The following is a 17,734-nucleotide window of genomic DNA, read 5'->3' as shown; positions in this document are numbered from 1 at the left end:
AAGTGCATGGTAAATTTTAATTTAAGCATATATGCTTATTATTCATTACATGGTGCCATGCAGGCATTTCTCCGACAAGGACATGTATTCCATGGCCACTAAGGTTAGCAGGACGAATCAGACTAACAAAGTCAAATGTGCGACACTTGCACTACAAGATTGTTGCTAATTCCCATCGCAAATCTTTCATTTCATTGTTCTATACCTTGTTGCCGCCTTTAATTTCTTTTTTTTTTTTTTTTGGTTACGTGCACCATGATGCCTTCATGACTCCCTTCAGGTCAGGCTTTTGGCCGGTGGTCATCAAACCAAAGGATCACGTGAAAGTGAAGGAATTCTATATATGGAATGACTTTTCTGGAGTGGGAATTGACCTCACCATATACGCTAAGCATGTAAACGTAAGACCATGACCTGAGGAATACGAAGGTGCATGGTTGACCGAATAGTGGGATGGAATCACCAAGACTGGGCTCCTGCGTTCGTCTGAACGGGTGCAACGGGTTCAAGCCAGATTGCTGCGCTCTGATGGGCGTGGGACACGCGTAGACTCCAGAAGGCAGTGCTCAGTCCAATTGTTAAATGGACTGGACCAGTCCAATAATCACTTGCCGTATTCTCCCTTGTATCTAAACAATTCAAGATCAAATGAGAGTTTGAACAAGTTCATTGGACATGGTCCATATAATAATTTCTCGAATGCTCGTAGGAATTATAATGCTAACATACAGAGAAATTATCTCACCAATATATGGAGAAATTACTAAGAATAGCCAACTAAACTATTGCCTTTTTAGTAAATTTATACAATTAACAATATTTATATTTGAACTATAAAAGAATAGGTAGATGCATCGTAAATCCAAACTGACACGGTCCTGACCTAAACTTGAACATTTTGAGTTAAGCCTGGGTCATACTTGATTCAAAAATATAAAATCAAGTCGAGTTGCAATCAAAAGCATGGTCCTAATCCGGCCCCACCCGTTTACTATCCTAGGAATGAGAGATGGGTGAGTCTCAGCCTATTATTTTTCCATTATCCCCTTCCCTCCCTATGCTAGGATCAATTCTTTCATTATTATTTACCCTTTATATTATATTTTCATTGTATTAAAAGCAATAAAAAAAACAGTAGCAACACCCTCATTTTTCAATAGTCTTAGCTAAGTAATAAGTGATCCTTGATTTTTCTGAAATGAAACCACATTGGAGCCAGTATAAAGTATCCTATAATGCAACTTCACTGAACGGACATCTTTTCTATCCTATTATATAGTTATAACTCTTGGCCATCACTATTTGGAGTTTTTTTTTTGTGGTATTTTAGTTTCCATGATTTTTCTTATCCATTTGCCCTTGGAGATCAAGTCCAATCTTGAAACAACAAAGTTAAGGGGGTATTTGATATAGGATGATCATCTTAAGATCAAAGATGATATGGACGAATCTAATGAGATCGTCATATTTGGTTGTATCGTAGTGATTCTATATGATAATCTTTACAAATCATCCTCACTCCTCAAATCACCATCCAACCCAGTGAAGGAATGCTCATCCCGAAGATTAAAAATCTAAGATCATCTTAGAATAGTAATCTTGAATTAAAATTTAAGAACAAAAATACTCTTCAGTCCAGTGAAAAAATTGATATATAAATATATCATTAATATATTATATCAATATTATATATATGTTATATTTATGATATATATTATATTATAATATATTACTAAACATATTATTATCATGTTATTATTCAATGATAATTTTAGATTATAGTAAAAAGATTTTATTTACTTTATATTTGCATAATAAAATTATTCAATATATTACTTATATTACCTTATTTTCTAATCAAAATAAATAATAGTATTAAACATATATATTATAAGTATAAATAAAATATTAATTATATAATAACAATTAATATGTCTTTATAGGATTAATTACTTATAGGACTAATAAATATTTTTTATGGATTATATTAATAATCGATATATTAATAAGTATATTAATATTTTATTATCATATATTATATAATTAATAAATATATTTTTATGGAATACATCGCGGGTAGTTTGGGTATTATATGGTTAACGATCATGTATTTTCATCGAATACCAAACAAATTTTTTACGGATACTTGAAAACCTTTAATCACCTGAACATAGCATATCAAAAATGGTGATTTTAATTCATTAGGGATTAGGGATAGCAATTATAGTCGAGCTATTAAATATTCAACCTGAATGGGCTGAATTTTATCTATTTTAATTAAAACTCGGGATAGCTGTAGATTCTAGATAAGGTATTTGAAATAGGTTTGGATCGGACGTAAATAATGGTATGCCTTCTCTCGAACTTGATCCGATATAATCTTAATCTAAATTTTTCTTTTCAAAATAATAATTATTTTATAATGTTTGATGATGAGTTCCTTATCCAACCCCAGTGGATCCATCCCAAGATGGATACATGATGGGTATGGATATGAGATTTTTAATTGTAGAATGGATAGGGGGATTGGCCGAGCCAACATATCTGACCTGCTGCTATCTTTATTAGAGATTAGATTATCTCAGGATAAGGATCACCAATAGGATTGCAAATAGATCCGATTGACCTATGACCCAACTCGGCCCGATTTAGTTAGACCTGATTTGAGCCACTTTAAAGCAAGGTCGGGTTTTAAATTTGGATCTGTTCATTTTTTGAGTTAGATTTGAGTTTACTAGATACTAACTCAAACGAGTTACCCAACTCGTTTGATTTTTCGATTAATTTTAAATCTTTTACTCTATAATCGATTTGACCTGATTCAAACCTAATATATTATTAGGCCATGGGTGGTGGTTAAGTTAGTCCCTAGTCTCTTAGATTTTTAGAGCTTTGGTATGTATTGGATATGCCGTAGAGGACAGAAATTCATAGAAAATTAAAATGTTCTATTGGTGATGGGGTTTTTGATTGTTGAGCGCTACTTTGGTATGATCCTAAAGCCTCGGGATTGGGAAGATATGCATGGAGTACCCAAAAAAATATATATATACTAGAGTGCTATAATCATGGAAATAAAGCTTTATGTCATGGCTTATGGGGTTGAAGTGTTGTGCAAGCTGGAGATTAGATGAGCTTCTAATTCCTTGAAGCATTTTCTCTTGGTCTGGTTATTATCAACGAAAATTTACACCAAGTTATGGATCTTGATCGCAGATCAATACCATAAGAAAAAGAATATTACACTAACCAAACAATAGAATTATGTAAAGTAATCAATATACATCTAATTCTATTGTATCATTTATTTAATTTGTGCCCACTCGATCAACAACAATAAATTTTATTTTTTGGCTAGCAAGAAATCATTTGAATAGAGAGAGAAGGATATATCAAGATAGAGGATAGAGAGAGAGCAATAGTTTACTATTTTTTATTGAATACTCACAGTTAGATCTATTTCCCCTGAGACACATTATACAAAAAAAAAAAAAAAAGATAAGAAGAGGTTGGCGGGTCAAAATTGCTCCATTCCATAGGATTGTTAAAATAAAATTGATTTGGGACTTGTATTACTCCTTTTTTTTTTTATACTTTTGTTAAATAAAAAGTATAGGGATCTGAATTCGACCCAAATCCGATCGAATTTGAATTTTTTGGATTGGGTTTGGATTATACATAAACTCGACGTGATCCAAAAGATCTATTCAATAAGAATTTTGGCCATGGATCTGATCTGATTCGATTTGATCTGATCCAATCTTTTATTAGGTTCGAACTGGGTCTAATATTAAGATCCGATCAAAAAATTGAATTAGATCGAAATAACTTATGATCCAATCTAATCTAACCTATTTGCATCAATTATCATTAGTGATTTAAGATCATTATGATCCCATTAATTTGGATCAGCAAATGCCACCTAAAGGACAACATTGCCTCCAAAGTTTTAAATGGTGCTTTTAAATTCAAACAAAATTCAAAACTCTCCAAAAATAAGGGTACCAAATAAAAGAAAATAATAACTAGCGATATTGTTGTCTTATTATTGTTATTCAAAGAATATTGTACCCCCAATACTAATATGCACTATATTGATATTGAATTAATATGCAGTATAAGGTGCATATCGAGTGTGGATATGTCCAAATGACCTCTGTATTAGATATATTGGTATAATAATGGATTGGCATTAATACAAAATTCGACACCAAGATAACATATTTTATCATATACATACATACATAGATATAATATTTTAAAATAGCATATATTGTTGTTGTTACTCCATTTGAATCTTGTTTCTGTACAATCCACCTCGCAAAAACTTAAAGAAAATGGTCATTGAGATGGCATCCCACCTATTTCAACGAAGTGATCCGAATTCGAATCACGATGGATACCAGAGACATCTGATCCGTTGGTCTTTGATAGTATTAGGATGACGTACTCATTCATTGAATTCATCTATATGGTGGAGAGGAGGCTCTATGATCACGTTCACATGAGGTAGATGCATTTTTTTAGTAAAAAAGAAAAATTTAGAGAGCCCCTCTCCAACTCCCGTTCTTTTTAGCAAAAAAAAAAAAAAAAAAAAAAATGAAACCTTAAAAACTTAAAGTATCCGAATACGTCTTTTTAAATAAATATATTAAAAACGATTTCGATCGCGGTATGGCAGATGCACACAAAAATATATATAAAAAAAAAAAATCTAGAAGATGGAGGCAGCTAGAACGGCGTTATTACTCAGTCTAGTACAGGTGGGCAGGAATAAAAAACAAACACAAAGTCCTAGATCCTTTTTTAATGAAAACCAACTACGAGAAAGTCCAAATAAAGGAGGACCCACGTGATATCGTGTCACGAAAAGCACAAGTTTTATTATACACGTGTTAGTTGGCTAGTCTCACGCGGACTTGTAGACCCATCCCGTTCCCGGGTCCCCCATCCCAATCCCTTGGCCCCTCCCATACACAATAGGAAGCGAAAGGGGGGTGGGGGGGACGCCCTCACCCTTTTTCCTTCGTTTATTTCTTTTATCTTTATTTCCCACGCCCTTTCCCTGCGCTCTAGCTGTCTATATAGAGGAGCGGACGCCAGCCGAGTTCCTCCTCAGCTCCAGCTCGCTTCTTGCCACCAGACCAAAACAAAGCAACATAGCAACGAGATGGATGACATGGAAGCCGAATACAACTTCTACTGGGAAACCAAGCGCTTTTTTGAGTCCGAGGAGCTCGACAGGTTCTCCCTCTCCCTCCATAGTTATACCATATATACCATCCTTCACGCCTTCTTTCCACGGCCCACTCCCCCACCTTTCTATCGGTCATCAAAACAACAGGCCATTAAGCTGTCATATTGCTTCTCATGGTATTGGATTCAGGACTGCAAGGAGCTTTTAGATTTGGGTGACTTTTGATTTGGTCTCTAGTATTTCAGTTGGCTAGGTTTATATTTGGCTTGTATGGTTTTCCGAGTTCACAGAGGATTTTTCTTTTTCTTTTTTTTTTTTTTTTTTGTGAGTCACAGTTATATACCTTGTTTTGGATATTGAATAGGTTACAAGTAGGTCACTCTCCATCGGAAATGAGGCGATAAGTCCGGGTATTTTTATATCTTTTGGGTCGAAAGGTTGGAATTCTTGCTTTCGGGACATCCCATCTTGTCTTGCTCTTGTTTGCGGTTTTCTTTGGCTGCGTTCATACTCTCAATTGATGGAATCGTTCGAGTCATTTTACGTTCTTCCTCTTTTTTTCCTATTTGAATATCTTTACTCTGTCTTCCTTTCTCCTTTTCATCCCCTGCTAGTGATCTGACTCATGATATTCTTTCAAATTGAAGCGGTTGGGGATTGGATGAGGCTCTCTCTGGCTACTATGATTCGAGCTCCCCCGAAAATGCTGCGTCCTCTACAGCCGCGAAGAACATCGTCATGGAGAGGAACCGGCGAAGGAAGCTAAACGAAAGGCTTTATGCCCTCCGAAGTGTCGTCCCCAACATTACTAAGGTTACTTGATCCCGACGAACATATAGATTCATATATAAAAAAAATGTTTTCACTGATTCCAATCTTCATGGAAAGTTACTGAATTTGATCCAATCGTGGTCTATCCGTTTCTTATTAATTGGTGGACTTGTTGGCTATAGATGGACAAGGCGTCGATCATCAAAGACGCAATAGACTACATCCAGGAGCTCCAAGAGCAAGAAAGGAGGATGCAAGCAGAGATATCTGAGCTCGAGACGGTGAAAGAAGAGCAAGCACCAATCGGTGACACCGAGCGTGATGACGTCAACTTCACGCAAAGGAAGAAGAAGAGATCTTCACGAGGCTCACCCTTGGCTCCTGGATCCCCGAGCTCGGCATCCATCGAACTAATGGACGTAAGCTCTCTTTCTCCCGTCAATTTCGACGCTCTGTTTTTTTTTTTTTTTTTTGGACTTAAAAGAGTGTTCTTGGAGGGAATGAGAAGGTGAAACAGTTTTTTTTGAATTTGTTATTATAAATTGATATATATATATATTTATTTATTTATTTTTTTAATTTGGGGTTGTATGCAGCTTAAAGTTTGTGAAGTGGGTGACAAGACTTTGGTTGTAAGCATCACTTGCAATAGGAAGAGGGATACCATGATCAGGATGTGTGAGGTTTTTGACTCTCTCAACCTCAAAATCATCACAGCCAACATCACCTCTGTCTCTGGGAGCCTCTTGCACACTCTGTTTGTTGAGGTATCCTCTCTCTCTCTCTCTCTCTCTCTCTCTCTCTCTCTCTCTCTCCGTGTGTGTGGCATCACCTGCTGAGGTCATACTATTGACCAGCTGGCTGACTTTGTTGACTATTGACGAACTGGCTGACTTGTCTTTGTTCCGGCCAATATGACACCTAACTTCCTCTAGAAACTTTTCTCAAGGGGAAAAAAAAGGCAAACCACTTGGCCGTTGGATTGCACCCCATATAGATCTCAAAGCACTTCGAATTTCATTCATTCATCCGCTGCACAGATCTTAAAGTGATTGTTGTGCGATACAGTGGTGGATTTACGAGTCTTTTCAATGAAAGATACAACCCCTGTCCCCTGGAGGTTAGTTATTTTTGTTCTTCAGTGGTCCTTTCAGCCCTTGTTTTTTTTTTTTTGGTAGAAACAGCCCATGTTTAAAGTGTTGAGTTTTGTTTGAAGGCGACATTGAAGGATCAGAACTGATTCGGCTGCTTGGCTTCTCCCCACAATATTTAGCTTCTTCTTCACATGCTCTCTCTTTCTCTCTGTATTTTATTCCCGATCCAGCACGTTTGAAACCAAATTGTTTAAAAGCTACCCTGTCGCATGTTTTTGTTAATTTACTCCTTTTGTGATCTAGACTGCAATTTTGGACACGCGGTGAAGTATCGTTCCACCAATTCAGAAGCCAACAAGTTTATTGGCATGCGTCTAACTTGGCTTATTAAATTCTTTTTGCATTGTTCTGCTTGTTTGTTACATGGCCTGCTCCTATGCCCAGCACAATTCGCACATGATTGAAAAGGACTGTCAGAAACTTGTTGGATTACTTGGACATTGAAATGATACAAAGATGGAATCTGCTTTATCTGTCATCTGTCGCATCATCTGACTCACGGGCACTTTGTTAAATTTATTCCATATCTAGATTGTTAGTATACAATGGTAGGTATACATTGGTGTGTAATCTATCATGTGATTTTAATTCAATCGGTGAGAACATCATTATCAAGGAGGGATGATATAATGTGACAATATAGTCAACATGCGTTTTTGTTGTTTTGTTGAGAGACGTAAGCCCCATTACAAAGGAATTCTTTTACAAACTTTAACAACTTACTCAAATAATTGATTTCATTATGTAGTTTGATAAAAAAAAAAAAAAAAAAAAGGTTTCTTTCCACTTCAAAACAGATGAGCCCCATCAGAAGTACCGGTGTCCATCTATTAATATTTTTCTTTTGCGCGGTAATGATTTTTAATTTAAGAATTGAAAGCTAATTTCCCAATTGAGTTCTTTGACAGAAAATGACGATAATCCCCACATACATGAAGCTACTAACAAAATTTTCAGGTGCATGTTTCTACATGATTTAACCATTTATTAGCTGTTCATAATTCACAAGTACCATGACAAGATGTGAAACCATAGGTTTAAAAAATTGGTATTAGTTGTTGATTACTTTTGTTATTGCATCTCCTCTACTAGTTGTCTTTGCGTGAACTAGTACAAAGGTGCTGTTTTTCCTCCTCCCTGATTGTTTTAGATTGTCGTTATTAATTCTATCATGCTGATGGTTAACTTGCCATGGCTTTATGATGTTCAAATTCCCCTAAAATATTGCTGCTACTTCCTGGACTTATGTAACTATGCTTATACTTTACACCGTACTAAATGCTCGATAGTATCTTGACAAGGACGTTTTCGTTTGCTTCAAAAAGATTGAGCAAGTGGGAGGGATGTCAAGAATTCCAGACTCAGCAAAGTCCCTGGACTGCTTTGCACAATTCTTCTTTTGTCCCCCAACAGGGGCCAAAAAAAAAAAAAAATAAAAGGAGGAGGGGGTGTTTATTGCACTAAGAAACATATCACCACAGTGCTAGCCATATTATGTCATATTAATTACTTGAAAGATTTCTTCTTCTATCTGCTCTTTGATATTAGTGCTTTATTGAACATTTGAACTGTATTCTACCCGCATCCTTCCCATAAATTAGCTAATTTAAACAAATTATTTGTGTGCAGACTGATGAGATGGGTAGTGCTCAATTGAAGATGAAGATACAGGGCGCCATTGCCGAACTTGATGGCTCCAGAAGCCCCGGGAGTTCAATGAGTTACTAGCTATAGTTAGTGGAGGGGATCCACTGAAGCTATCAATGCTTCTGTAGCCCTCTTTGACCTTCTTTTCTTATTGTAAGCAAAGGAATGGTTTCTGTACTGCTATCTGGTTAATCCTGTTTCTCCTGCCTTCGTGGTGTGCGGAAGGCTGTTGTTAAAAGAAGGATAAATGTAATACGAGTTCGGTAAATTTCCGTTTTCAATATTATCTGTAACGGGTTGGTGTGGCAGTAACTTTGTCCCTTTTTTTTTTTTAATGTAAATGGAGAAAGGATTGAAGAAACCTTCCCCAATTTTATTAATAAAGAATACCCTATCCATAATTAGTAAAATGGATAGTTATTAATGAAATTATTAACAATGAAAATATTTAATCAGCTGGTGGTTGCTCCCTTGTACTGAAACACAGAAATTTTTAAGGAAAAGAAATTTTTGCTCTGCCATGCCAGCTGGCAGCAGCAACGGTCCGCGAATCCGCGTCGGCGAAACCGCCCACGTATCCCACGTGGGCCGCTTGCGCGACGCAGCGGTCCATTCTTGAGGGTAGCAGACAAGCCTCCCTTACCCACTGAGAAAAGGAGGGTTAGTCGCTAATTAGCGAATTAAGACGAGGGTAGTTCCGTCACTCGGAATTATTGGATATCACCCGCCCGACTTCGGAAGAGAGAACCGTAAATTACGAAATAGTCCTCAAGTAAACCCGGATAGACTGGGAATGAGAAATGCCATTGACCTAAGAGCGCAGGTGTATTTTCGTCATATAAATTAAACCGAATGATCCGGTGTCCAGAGGCGTCCACCGCTATAAGTAACTCAACCCCTCGAAAGTCGCCACGTCACTGTAATATCTTGGCCCCTCTTCTTCTGTTTGTTTCCCCCAATCATACGATTCCCCCACACCCCCCCCCCCCCCAGTGGATCGAGAGGAGTCGAAATCGAAATCTCTGGAGGTTGCTTCACTTGCCTCTCAAGGTGAGGGATCCCTTCTTCCTTCTTACTCGATTTCTTTCTTATTTCTTGTTAATGGATCCCAAAACCTGAGCTTTATCTGTTCCTTTAGTTCCTTTTTTGTTTAGGGTTTTGTAGGGTTCCCCATGCTGTTGGGATCTTAGGCAATTCTTGGTTCTCAATCTGATTCTTCCTCCTTTTTCTTTATTCTATTTGTTTTCTTGAACGTATGATTCGAAAAGGTACCATTCTTTTTTGCCGCTATGATATAATCTGTTGATGTTTTATGGTTTTACGTCCTTCTTTATCTGCAAATTCTTGAACATCCTTGAAAAGGTACCATCTTTTTTTTTTACTGTTATGATCTAATCCGTTGATTTTTTTATCGTTTTCCCACTTTCTGTATCTGCAATTCCTTGAACATCCTTTTTTTTTGGGGGGGTTAAATTCTCGCCCATCCGATGCAACTTTTCAAGCATTGTGTTCTTAGTATTCACTCAATTCATGATGTCCTTTGCCATTTCTTTTTCTACGCAGGAACAAGTTGGTGTTCCCTCTCTCAAAAGCACGTTGTGGTTTTGCTTCTGATTTTGTTAATTCTCTTTCATTATGGTACTTTCGACTAATCTTTTGTTTCTATCTCTTCTCTGCTGAGATTTCATTTCTACGTTCTTGTTGTCTTCTTGTCACTAGATACAATAAATATTGATATGCAACTCACGCGGACACTCTCTAGTGGGGCTTTTATTGATGGACTATCAACCTATGTCTTTTTTTTTTTTTTTCGATGACTTTTTAAGGGGTGCAACACGAGGACTTCCCAGGGGGTCACCCATGAACCATCAACCTATCATCACAAATTCCACCGACTTTTTTCTCAAATTTTTAATTTATCTTTTACAAGGCGAGGTTGCAGAAACTGGGGGGGTGCTGTTGTTGCATAGTTCTTGTCGAAGATTGATTCTACTGAGATCTTAGAAGAGAGTTGGTCTTCCGTAGTTTTCTTTGTTTTAGGCATATAGATTTCAATCCAGTAAATTTGTGTACAATTATTGATTTTAGTATTTTCCTTATGGTTTCACTGAGCAAATGTTTGTTCCTTTGATGTAACGGTTCACATACTTGAAATTTCAGGCTTTGATGTTTCTTCATTATACTTGTGATTTAGGGTTTCTACTAATACTAGATATATTCTTCTCTTTTATGATTTCTCCTAACCTTCTTGTAAAGGGCTGCATATTATTTTTTCCTAAATTAAGTGTTAGTTGGTAATGTTTGTTTCATTTTTCGTTGTTGTTTATGCCTAATATTATGTCTAGGGCAATTGCCCAATGATTGTTAATGTTCTATCATCTGACATTGCTGGAATTGGAGGTTTTAAGTATCATTATACTCAAACTCAGGAAGTCTTATGCATGTTTTTTAAAAATATGCATGTTATTGTGAAGACTTGACAATTATATCTAAATCAATTTTGCAGAGAGGTCCATGGGTTTGGCCGGTAGGCTTTAATAAAGTAGAAATTAGATTGACTCGATGCCTTCTAAGTTGATGAGCTTAGTTATCATAGCTTGTTCTTTTCTTATTTTTTTGCAAGTCAAAAACATAATGTAGCTCGCAATGATTGCATGCTTCTGAGAACACAGTAATGATTCAGAGAATAAGATATGGTATAAGAGAAGGGTCTTGTGAGTTTCTGGATGAGTTCTAGTAAAATGATTGTATGCCTACCTGGATTTGATAATGTTTCATGAAAATGAATGCAACCAACAACTATAGAAGCCTTGTTGGTTTCTGCATCTATGTTGATGGTTGTTGAAATCCCAATAATGTCCTCCATTTTTGTTCCCCCTTTTTTCTTGATAGGTAACTCTCTGCTTGCTCATTTTCCCAGGTATTTTTGACAGTTGAATGTATTAATTGGAAGTTGTTCTGTTCTTCATGCTAATCTTCTGCTGCTGTTAAAGGCATATGTTGGATAATTCTAAGGAATGGCAGCTCATAAGTATGCTGGAACAAAAAATAAATTTTAAACCTTCTCAGTCAGGTTGTTGAAACTGATTGCTTTTTCAACATGCAGGGTAAGCTTTACTGCAATATGGGCTACCCGATAACTTTGTTGGTGGTCTTTTGCTCTTAGAATGCATGAAGGACTTGCAAGCCTCTGAATTATCTGCTAGTAAATGAGGCACCTGTAGCTCATATCTTGGTGGCTGTGTTGTGTTGGTTAAGTTGCCCTTGTATTGTTGGACAGATGATGACTGTTGGTAGAAAGAATTCCTTTAATCATCTTGTGTTTCATCTATTCTCTATATATCATTTAGAACTTTTTTCATTGGGGTCATGCTTGCTTATGATCTGTGTGTGTGACTCTGAGAGTGTGTGCGTGTGAGAGAGAGAGAGAGAGAGAGAGAGAGAGAGCATACTTTCACATGTTGCTTGTAATTCTCTCTGTTCTGTTTAGGACTTCTTTTCAGTTCCATGCCTTGGCAATCTGTTCTTGTATATATGGGTGTTTGGCTGGCATAATGGTGTTAGGATGTTAAAGATACGATGTTTCATATTCCGATGGCATCTTTTTCTTCACAATCTTGGACCTTAAAACTTTTTTAAGTGTTGGTGTTTTTGCTATTGTCTTTCTTTACACTCTTGAACCTTGAAAATTTTTTGAGAGTTTGGTGTTATTGCTATCATCTTTTTGCTCTGAAGATAACAATACTGGCTAGACATAATAAATTTTTTATAGTTGCTTATTTTATATTAATGCAGGCTATGTGATCTTATTTACTTGGAGATCATTCAGCAATAATAACTACTGAAACATTGGCAGTGCTACAAGTAATATTGTCAGACCTGGTAGGAACTTCTTTGGCGGCCAAAAGATAGTCTCCCCTAGAGATTCCCTGGGATGATGGTAAATATACACTTTGGTGTTTCACTTTAACTATTTTTCAATCGATGACCTATGTTGTGTTGAAGGGATATCTATATAATCCGATCGATTGCGTAAGGCCTTAACTATAGCTTATGTAATTTTTTTATACGTGGAAGTGAATGCACTCAATCTATATATTTATCTAAATATCTTGCCCTTGAAAGTCTTTATTTTAATCACTGACCCATGTTTTATGCTTCTCTTTTCATTATATATTACTCATAGAAAAGTACACAATAGGTAGACATGCAAAGGCATTGCATATTTGAGTCCTCTTAGACTTTGTATATTTTACCTTAGCCATATGTCACTCTGTTCTAGTGGCACTTAGATAGTCTGTTTCTTTTGACAGGCAGCAAATGAAAATCTACCACCCAATGTCATCAAACAGCTTGCTAAGGAGCTCAAGAATCTCAATGAAACACCACCAGAAGGCATTAAGGTTATTGTAAATGATGATGGCTTTTCCACAATATATGCTGATATTGAAGGCCCTGGTAGGTCACAACCATGAACTGAATTGTTTCTTACACCCTCAGGCTTTTGATATCATGATTGACGAGTTGTTTATGTATCTGAACATTCTAGCCGGAACTCCATATGAGAATGGTATTTTCCGCATGAGGTTGTTATTATCTCATGACTTTCCTTGTTCACCTCCCAAAGGTATGCCTTCTATACTGGATATAAGACAGTTTTAGTTTATTGCATGACCTTTCTCATAAAAAATGGAACGTTAGTTTCATCTCTGCTACACATTTTTATAGGTTACTTCATGACAAAAATCTTTCACCCAAATATTGCAACAAATGGTGAAATTTGTGTGAACACACTTAAAAAGGATTGGACTCCAAGTCTTGGATTGCGGCATGTTCTTACTGTAAGTTCTCAATTTGGTGTCTTTCCGCAACAAGATGGCTTTCTTAAAATTGCCTCCATTCAGTCAAATTTGGACCTTGAGGAATGCCATTAGGATCTATAATTTTTTCCCTTATTCTGGGTTTCTTGTCAAATATATAACTTTTGTATTTAATGGTCTTTTAGCAGTCGACTCAGTTTGACAAAGATAAACATATTTTAGTAATTTCGGCGATTAGGTCTTTCAAGTGGCAAATCTTTCATCTTTGTGTGTGGAAGTTCTAACATAATTGAGTGCACATCTATGCTAATGACAGGTTATCAGATGTCTGCTGATTGAACCATTCCCTGAATCTGCACTGAATGAACAGGCTGGGAAGATGTTGCTAGAAGATTATGAGGAGTATGCAAGGCACGCCAGGTCAGCTCCTTTTTTAACAATTATTTTTCATATTTTATTTCATTAATTGAAATATTATGCATGGCAATCATGATTCTTCAAATAGTCAATAACATAGTAGAAAATAGTCCTGTATCACTCTTCTATTGCTTCAATTACTCTCTTCTAGTGTTCAACTAAAGGTAATGATACAGAATATGTGGACAAAGTCCGGAAAGTTGACGATATTGACCAGACCTTGATACGTAGCTGCTAACGATGACGAATGTGCTATATTATGATGTTGAAAATAGACCAATTTGATATAACCCTTCAATTCCAATTAGCAAAAGCAATATCTCTTGCATAATATGGATTCCAAACATTCATGATCTGTATGTGAATGAGTCGAATTACTTATCCCTTGATCTATTAGAGAACTATCTCTCTAGGGATTGTGAAAGATGTTGAACACTAGAAGTATTTTTGTTATTGCTTTGACTATATTCCCTGAAAAGTGGATCTCGCTCTAATAGCTCTGAATAAATTAAATATATGCATTTAGATATGAAGGTTTCTTATTCCACAATAACAAAAGCACTTTTTCATTTTTTCATATACTCTTTTTCCTTCTTTGTCTATGCATAATTGTATGTTATTCAATAGACCAACAGAAAATTCTTCAGATTCCTTTTAAGGTGTTTCCATTATTGGCTTCGTAATAGAAAGTAAAGATCTTTGAAAAGTGTAAATCAATGGGTTCTAATAATTCATGAAAAATATTATCATATTCACACATGTTAATTATGCGAAATCTATAAACCCTTTTTTTTGGTTAAAAGTTTTCTTATTTGAAACTTGCATTTCATTTCAAGTAATTGGTTGGTCGTACAATAAATATACTATAATAAACATCATGGTTCCTTTTTGGAAAAAAAATAATTTGCTAAGATGGAAAATATGGATATTAGGTTCCTATCAAGATAACTGAAAGCTCCAATCACTTAATCCTAGTGAACCTTACTTTCTTAATCCCTAAGTAACATTCATTAACTTGCACTATTCTGATGTAAGTCATCAGAAATAATTTGTTAGATATATTGACTTTCCATTTAAATAAAATATTTGATGATCCATTTTTAACCAGCTATACTTGCATATACATGCATTTATGTGGACACACCAACAATTTAGAATAACTTTGAATAATTAAAAACTAAAAAATATTAAAAAATGGAAATATTATTGATACTTTTACAATTTTTATTCATGTGAAAACGGGGGGGGGGGGGGGGCTTGTGCACACTTGTAAGAAAGCACCAACTAGCATTAATTTGTAATTCATATATGATTCTTGAGTTAGTCATGCATAATTTGTGAACTATCATAAAATTTGATTTGTTTGCATGAATAGCTTGATGAATCACCATGTCAAGGAAAAGTACATGAATAAATCAAGAATATTCAATAATCTATGGAATCTGTATCTATTTATGTCGAGCTACTTGATCTTTTTTTCCGAAAGGGGGCGGTTGTGGGGGTGGGGGGGTGAGTTTTTCCTTCTCTCACTAGAAAGAAAAAAGATGAAAGTTTTCATGTTTCAATTTCTAATAAGCTTTCACTCTACCCATCTCATCTTGCTTGGGTTTAGTCATATGCATAATTTGTGAACAGTTTTAAAACTTGATGTTTGCATGAATAGCTTTGATGAGTCACCATGTGAATGAAAAAAAGTACATATGAATAAATCAAGAATATTCAATAATTTATAGAATCTGTATCTATTTATATGGTATTTAGCTACCCAATCTCTTTGTATAAGAGGTTTTTTTTTTTTTTGGAGGGGAGGGGGAGGCGGGTTGGTCGGTGTGGTTACTCTTTCCAAGAAAGAAAAAAGGTGAAAGTTTAGATGTTTCAATCTCTAATAAACTTTCACTCCACACATCTTCCTTGGGTTTAGGCTATGTGTCACGTTGTGAAGGTGGTGATGGTTCCTTCACCTTTTGACCGGGTGTTATAAAATTTAGTTTGTCCATGTGTATCTCTTTGGGAGATTGATAGGAGTTCCTTTTCTAGAGGCGAAGTGTGGGCACAAGGCAAGATCCACTCATTTGGTGATTCCATGTATAATTGCATGGAAGGCAATGCAATACATAACTAAGCAAACTGTTATTTTTGGGAGTGAGGAAAGGTTCTCTTATAAATTGGGGGAAGAATTTCTTCCTCCATTTGCATCAAAAAAAAGGAAAGATTCTCTTCCCTTATCCTTACCAAATGAGAAGAACTTTGCATTTTGTCATGGTTGGTATGTCATATGTGGTTGGAAGTGAAAGTTGCTAGTCTCCTGGAGCGACTTTGCTTGCAATGCAAGTTACTTCAGCACTTTTTGGAGAGGGTAGGGCATAAGTTGGGGACTTCAGGGACTGCTTCCACCAAGCCAAACACACAAATTGTATTTGTGATCAGATTTCCTCTCACTTTTGGCCACTGATGATGAACCAATCACACCCTCAATTTCTTAACAACAAAGCTTTTGAAAGATGAGAATATCAGCAATCTTGGGTAACCGACACCAAAATGAATTGAGATCTCAGTTTATTTCAGCTGAGATGGCATATTTCGAGATCTTGATCAACATGTCAGGACCAAGAAGTCAAAAGCTTAGCTAAAATTGGCCAAGTTGGCAGTCTCTTGGTGTTGCTACAAAAGTTGACACCGTCCCAACATTGTCAGATGTGGTTTTCACCCCTCACTTCCCGGAAAACAATATCTCAGCTGATATTGTAAAATTGAAAACCGCTGTTTTTGGACATTGCTTTTGATGTTTCCATTTAAAACATATTTGAGATAGTAAAAAGTAGGATTGGAATATTTCATCTGTATGTTGGCATCATATTAGCCAATATTTTGTAACATATTTATCTATGTTGGCAAGACTGTAAGGGCCAATACATTGTATTTATTGCACTCCTCGGAGTCTGGTACTGGCACAAACCAAAATCAGATGGAAGCCTTTCTTAAAATTCCTTAATGCCTATGCTTCTGTATCAGGTCACAACATATTTTGATGGGGTGTTCAAAACTTCTGTTTGACAGTAGTGATCCTTTTCTTAAATTTGATACGGTTATCTCTTTCCCTTGATTTACTAAGCATATAATAGATAGCAATGATCTAAAGCTTAAGTTATTTAATAATGACCATGATGCTCATCATTGTTAACACACAGAATGGAGAAGGTATTTATGGTTGGCTTCGCAATGACTCTGTTTCAGGTTATATACTGGTATCCATGCCCTCAAACCAAAACTCAAACCTGAGACAGGAGTAAGATCGGAGTCCACCACAGGTCGAAATGTTGATCAGAAGGATACAGTTTGCAGCGGCAGGGCACTGCTGCCACCTAATCCATTGACCGTCCAAGACCAGAATGTGGTGGTGGTTTCAGCAACAGAGCCCTCGGTCAGGGCACAAGCCATTCAGAGGAAGGAAGGAGTGGTGGCTGTAAAAGCTCACGTGGATAAGAAGAGGATGGATGCAAGGAAAAAGAGCTTGAGGAGATTGTAGGGATGGAGGACCAAGAACAGGAAATTGTTTTTGATAAATGTTCTTGTACCTTTGTTCCTAATTCCTGCAACGTTGCAATGAAAAACTTTCAACATTTGTGCTTGAACGATTGGCATCGTTTTCTCCTCGTTTCTTTTGGACAAATTGTTTGGCATGTATTATCAATAAAGGCGAGCTGGTATCTGCCCTGTTTTTTGTGAGA

At 36.3% G+C, this 17,734-nt stretch overlaps 2 protein-coding genes across 16 annotated transcripts; both read left to right on the top strand.

The window, feature by feature from the left end:
- The first annotated feature begins 5,052 nt into the window (after positions 1 to 5,052).
- Positions 5,053 to 9,229, top strand: LOC105050852 (transcription factor bHLH35). 4 transcript variants are annotated; one of them, XM_029266314.2, is made up of 6 exons: positions 5,080 to 5,373; positions 5,845 to 6,010; positions 6,151 to 6,387; positions 6,565 to 6,735; positions 7,037 to 7,088; positions 8,752 to 9,229. In XM_029266314.2, exons 1-5 carry the CDS (start codon positions 5,171 to 5,173, stop codon positions 7,061 to 7,063), a joined length of 804 nt encoding a protein of 267 aa, XP_029122147.1. In that variant the 5' UTR covers positions 5,080 to 5,170; the 3' UTR covers positions 7,064 to 7,088; positions 8,752 to 9,229. The 4 variants fall into 4 exon arrangements, with proteins under 4 accessions (XP_010929341.1, XP_010929342.1, XP_029122147.1 ...); XM_010931039.3 differs by lacking the exon at positions 7,037 to 7,088 and having other exon boundaries at positions 5,053 to 5,244; XM_010931038.4 differs by lacking the exon at positions 7,037 to 7,088 and having other exon boundaries at positions 5,088 to 5,373.
- A 377-nt stretch (positions 9,230 to 9,606) lies between these two features.
- On the top strand, positions 9,607 to 17,638 carry LOC105050854 (ubiquitin-conjugating enzyme E2 22). Of its 12 annotated transcripts, none has more exons than XM_073262279.1 (9): positions 9,723 to 9,819; positions 10,333 to 10,407; positions 11,690 to 11,876; positions 12,565 to 12,709; positions 13,083 to 13,227; positions 13,319 to 13,396; positions 13,498 to 13,610; positions 13,906 to 14,009; positions 17,241 to 17,638. In XM_073262279.1, exons 4-9 carry the CDS (start codon positions 12,704 to 12,706, stop codon positions 17,530 to 17,532), a joined length of 738 nt encoding a protein of 245 aa, XP_073118380.1. In that variant the 5' UTR covers positions 9,723 to 9,819; positions 10,333 to 10,407; positions 11,690 to 11,876; positions 12,565 to 12,703; the 3' UTR covers positions 17,533 to 17,638. The 12 variants fall into 12 exon arrangements, with proteins under 12 accessions (XP_073118379.1, XP_073118380.1, XP_010929344.2 ...); XM_073262280.1 differs by lacking the exon at positions 9,723 to 9,819 and adding an exon at positions 9,849 to 10,037; XM_010931042.4 differs by lacking the exon at positions 11,690 to 11,876 and having other exon boundaries at positions 12,626 to 12,709.
- The last annotated feature ends 96 nt before the right edge of the window (positions 17,639 to 17,734 follow it).

The sequence above is a fragment of the Elaeis guineensis genome, chromosome 8, assembly GCF_000442705.2.
Source record: "Elaeis guineensis isolate ETL-2024a chromosome 8, EG11, whole genome shotgun sequence".
Classification (NCBI taxonomy): domain Eukaryota; kingdom Viridiplantae; phylum Streptophyta; class Magnoliopsida; order Arecales; family Arecaceae; genus Elaeis; species Elaeis guineensis.
Note: the sequence above shows the minus strand (reverse complement) of the source record. Positions and strands in the feature narration are given on the sequence as shown.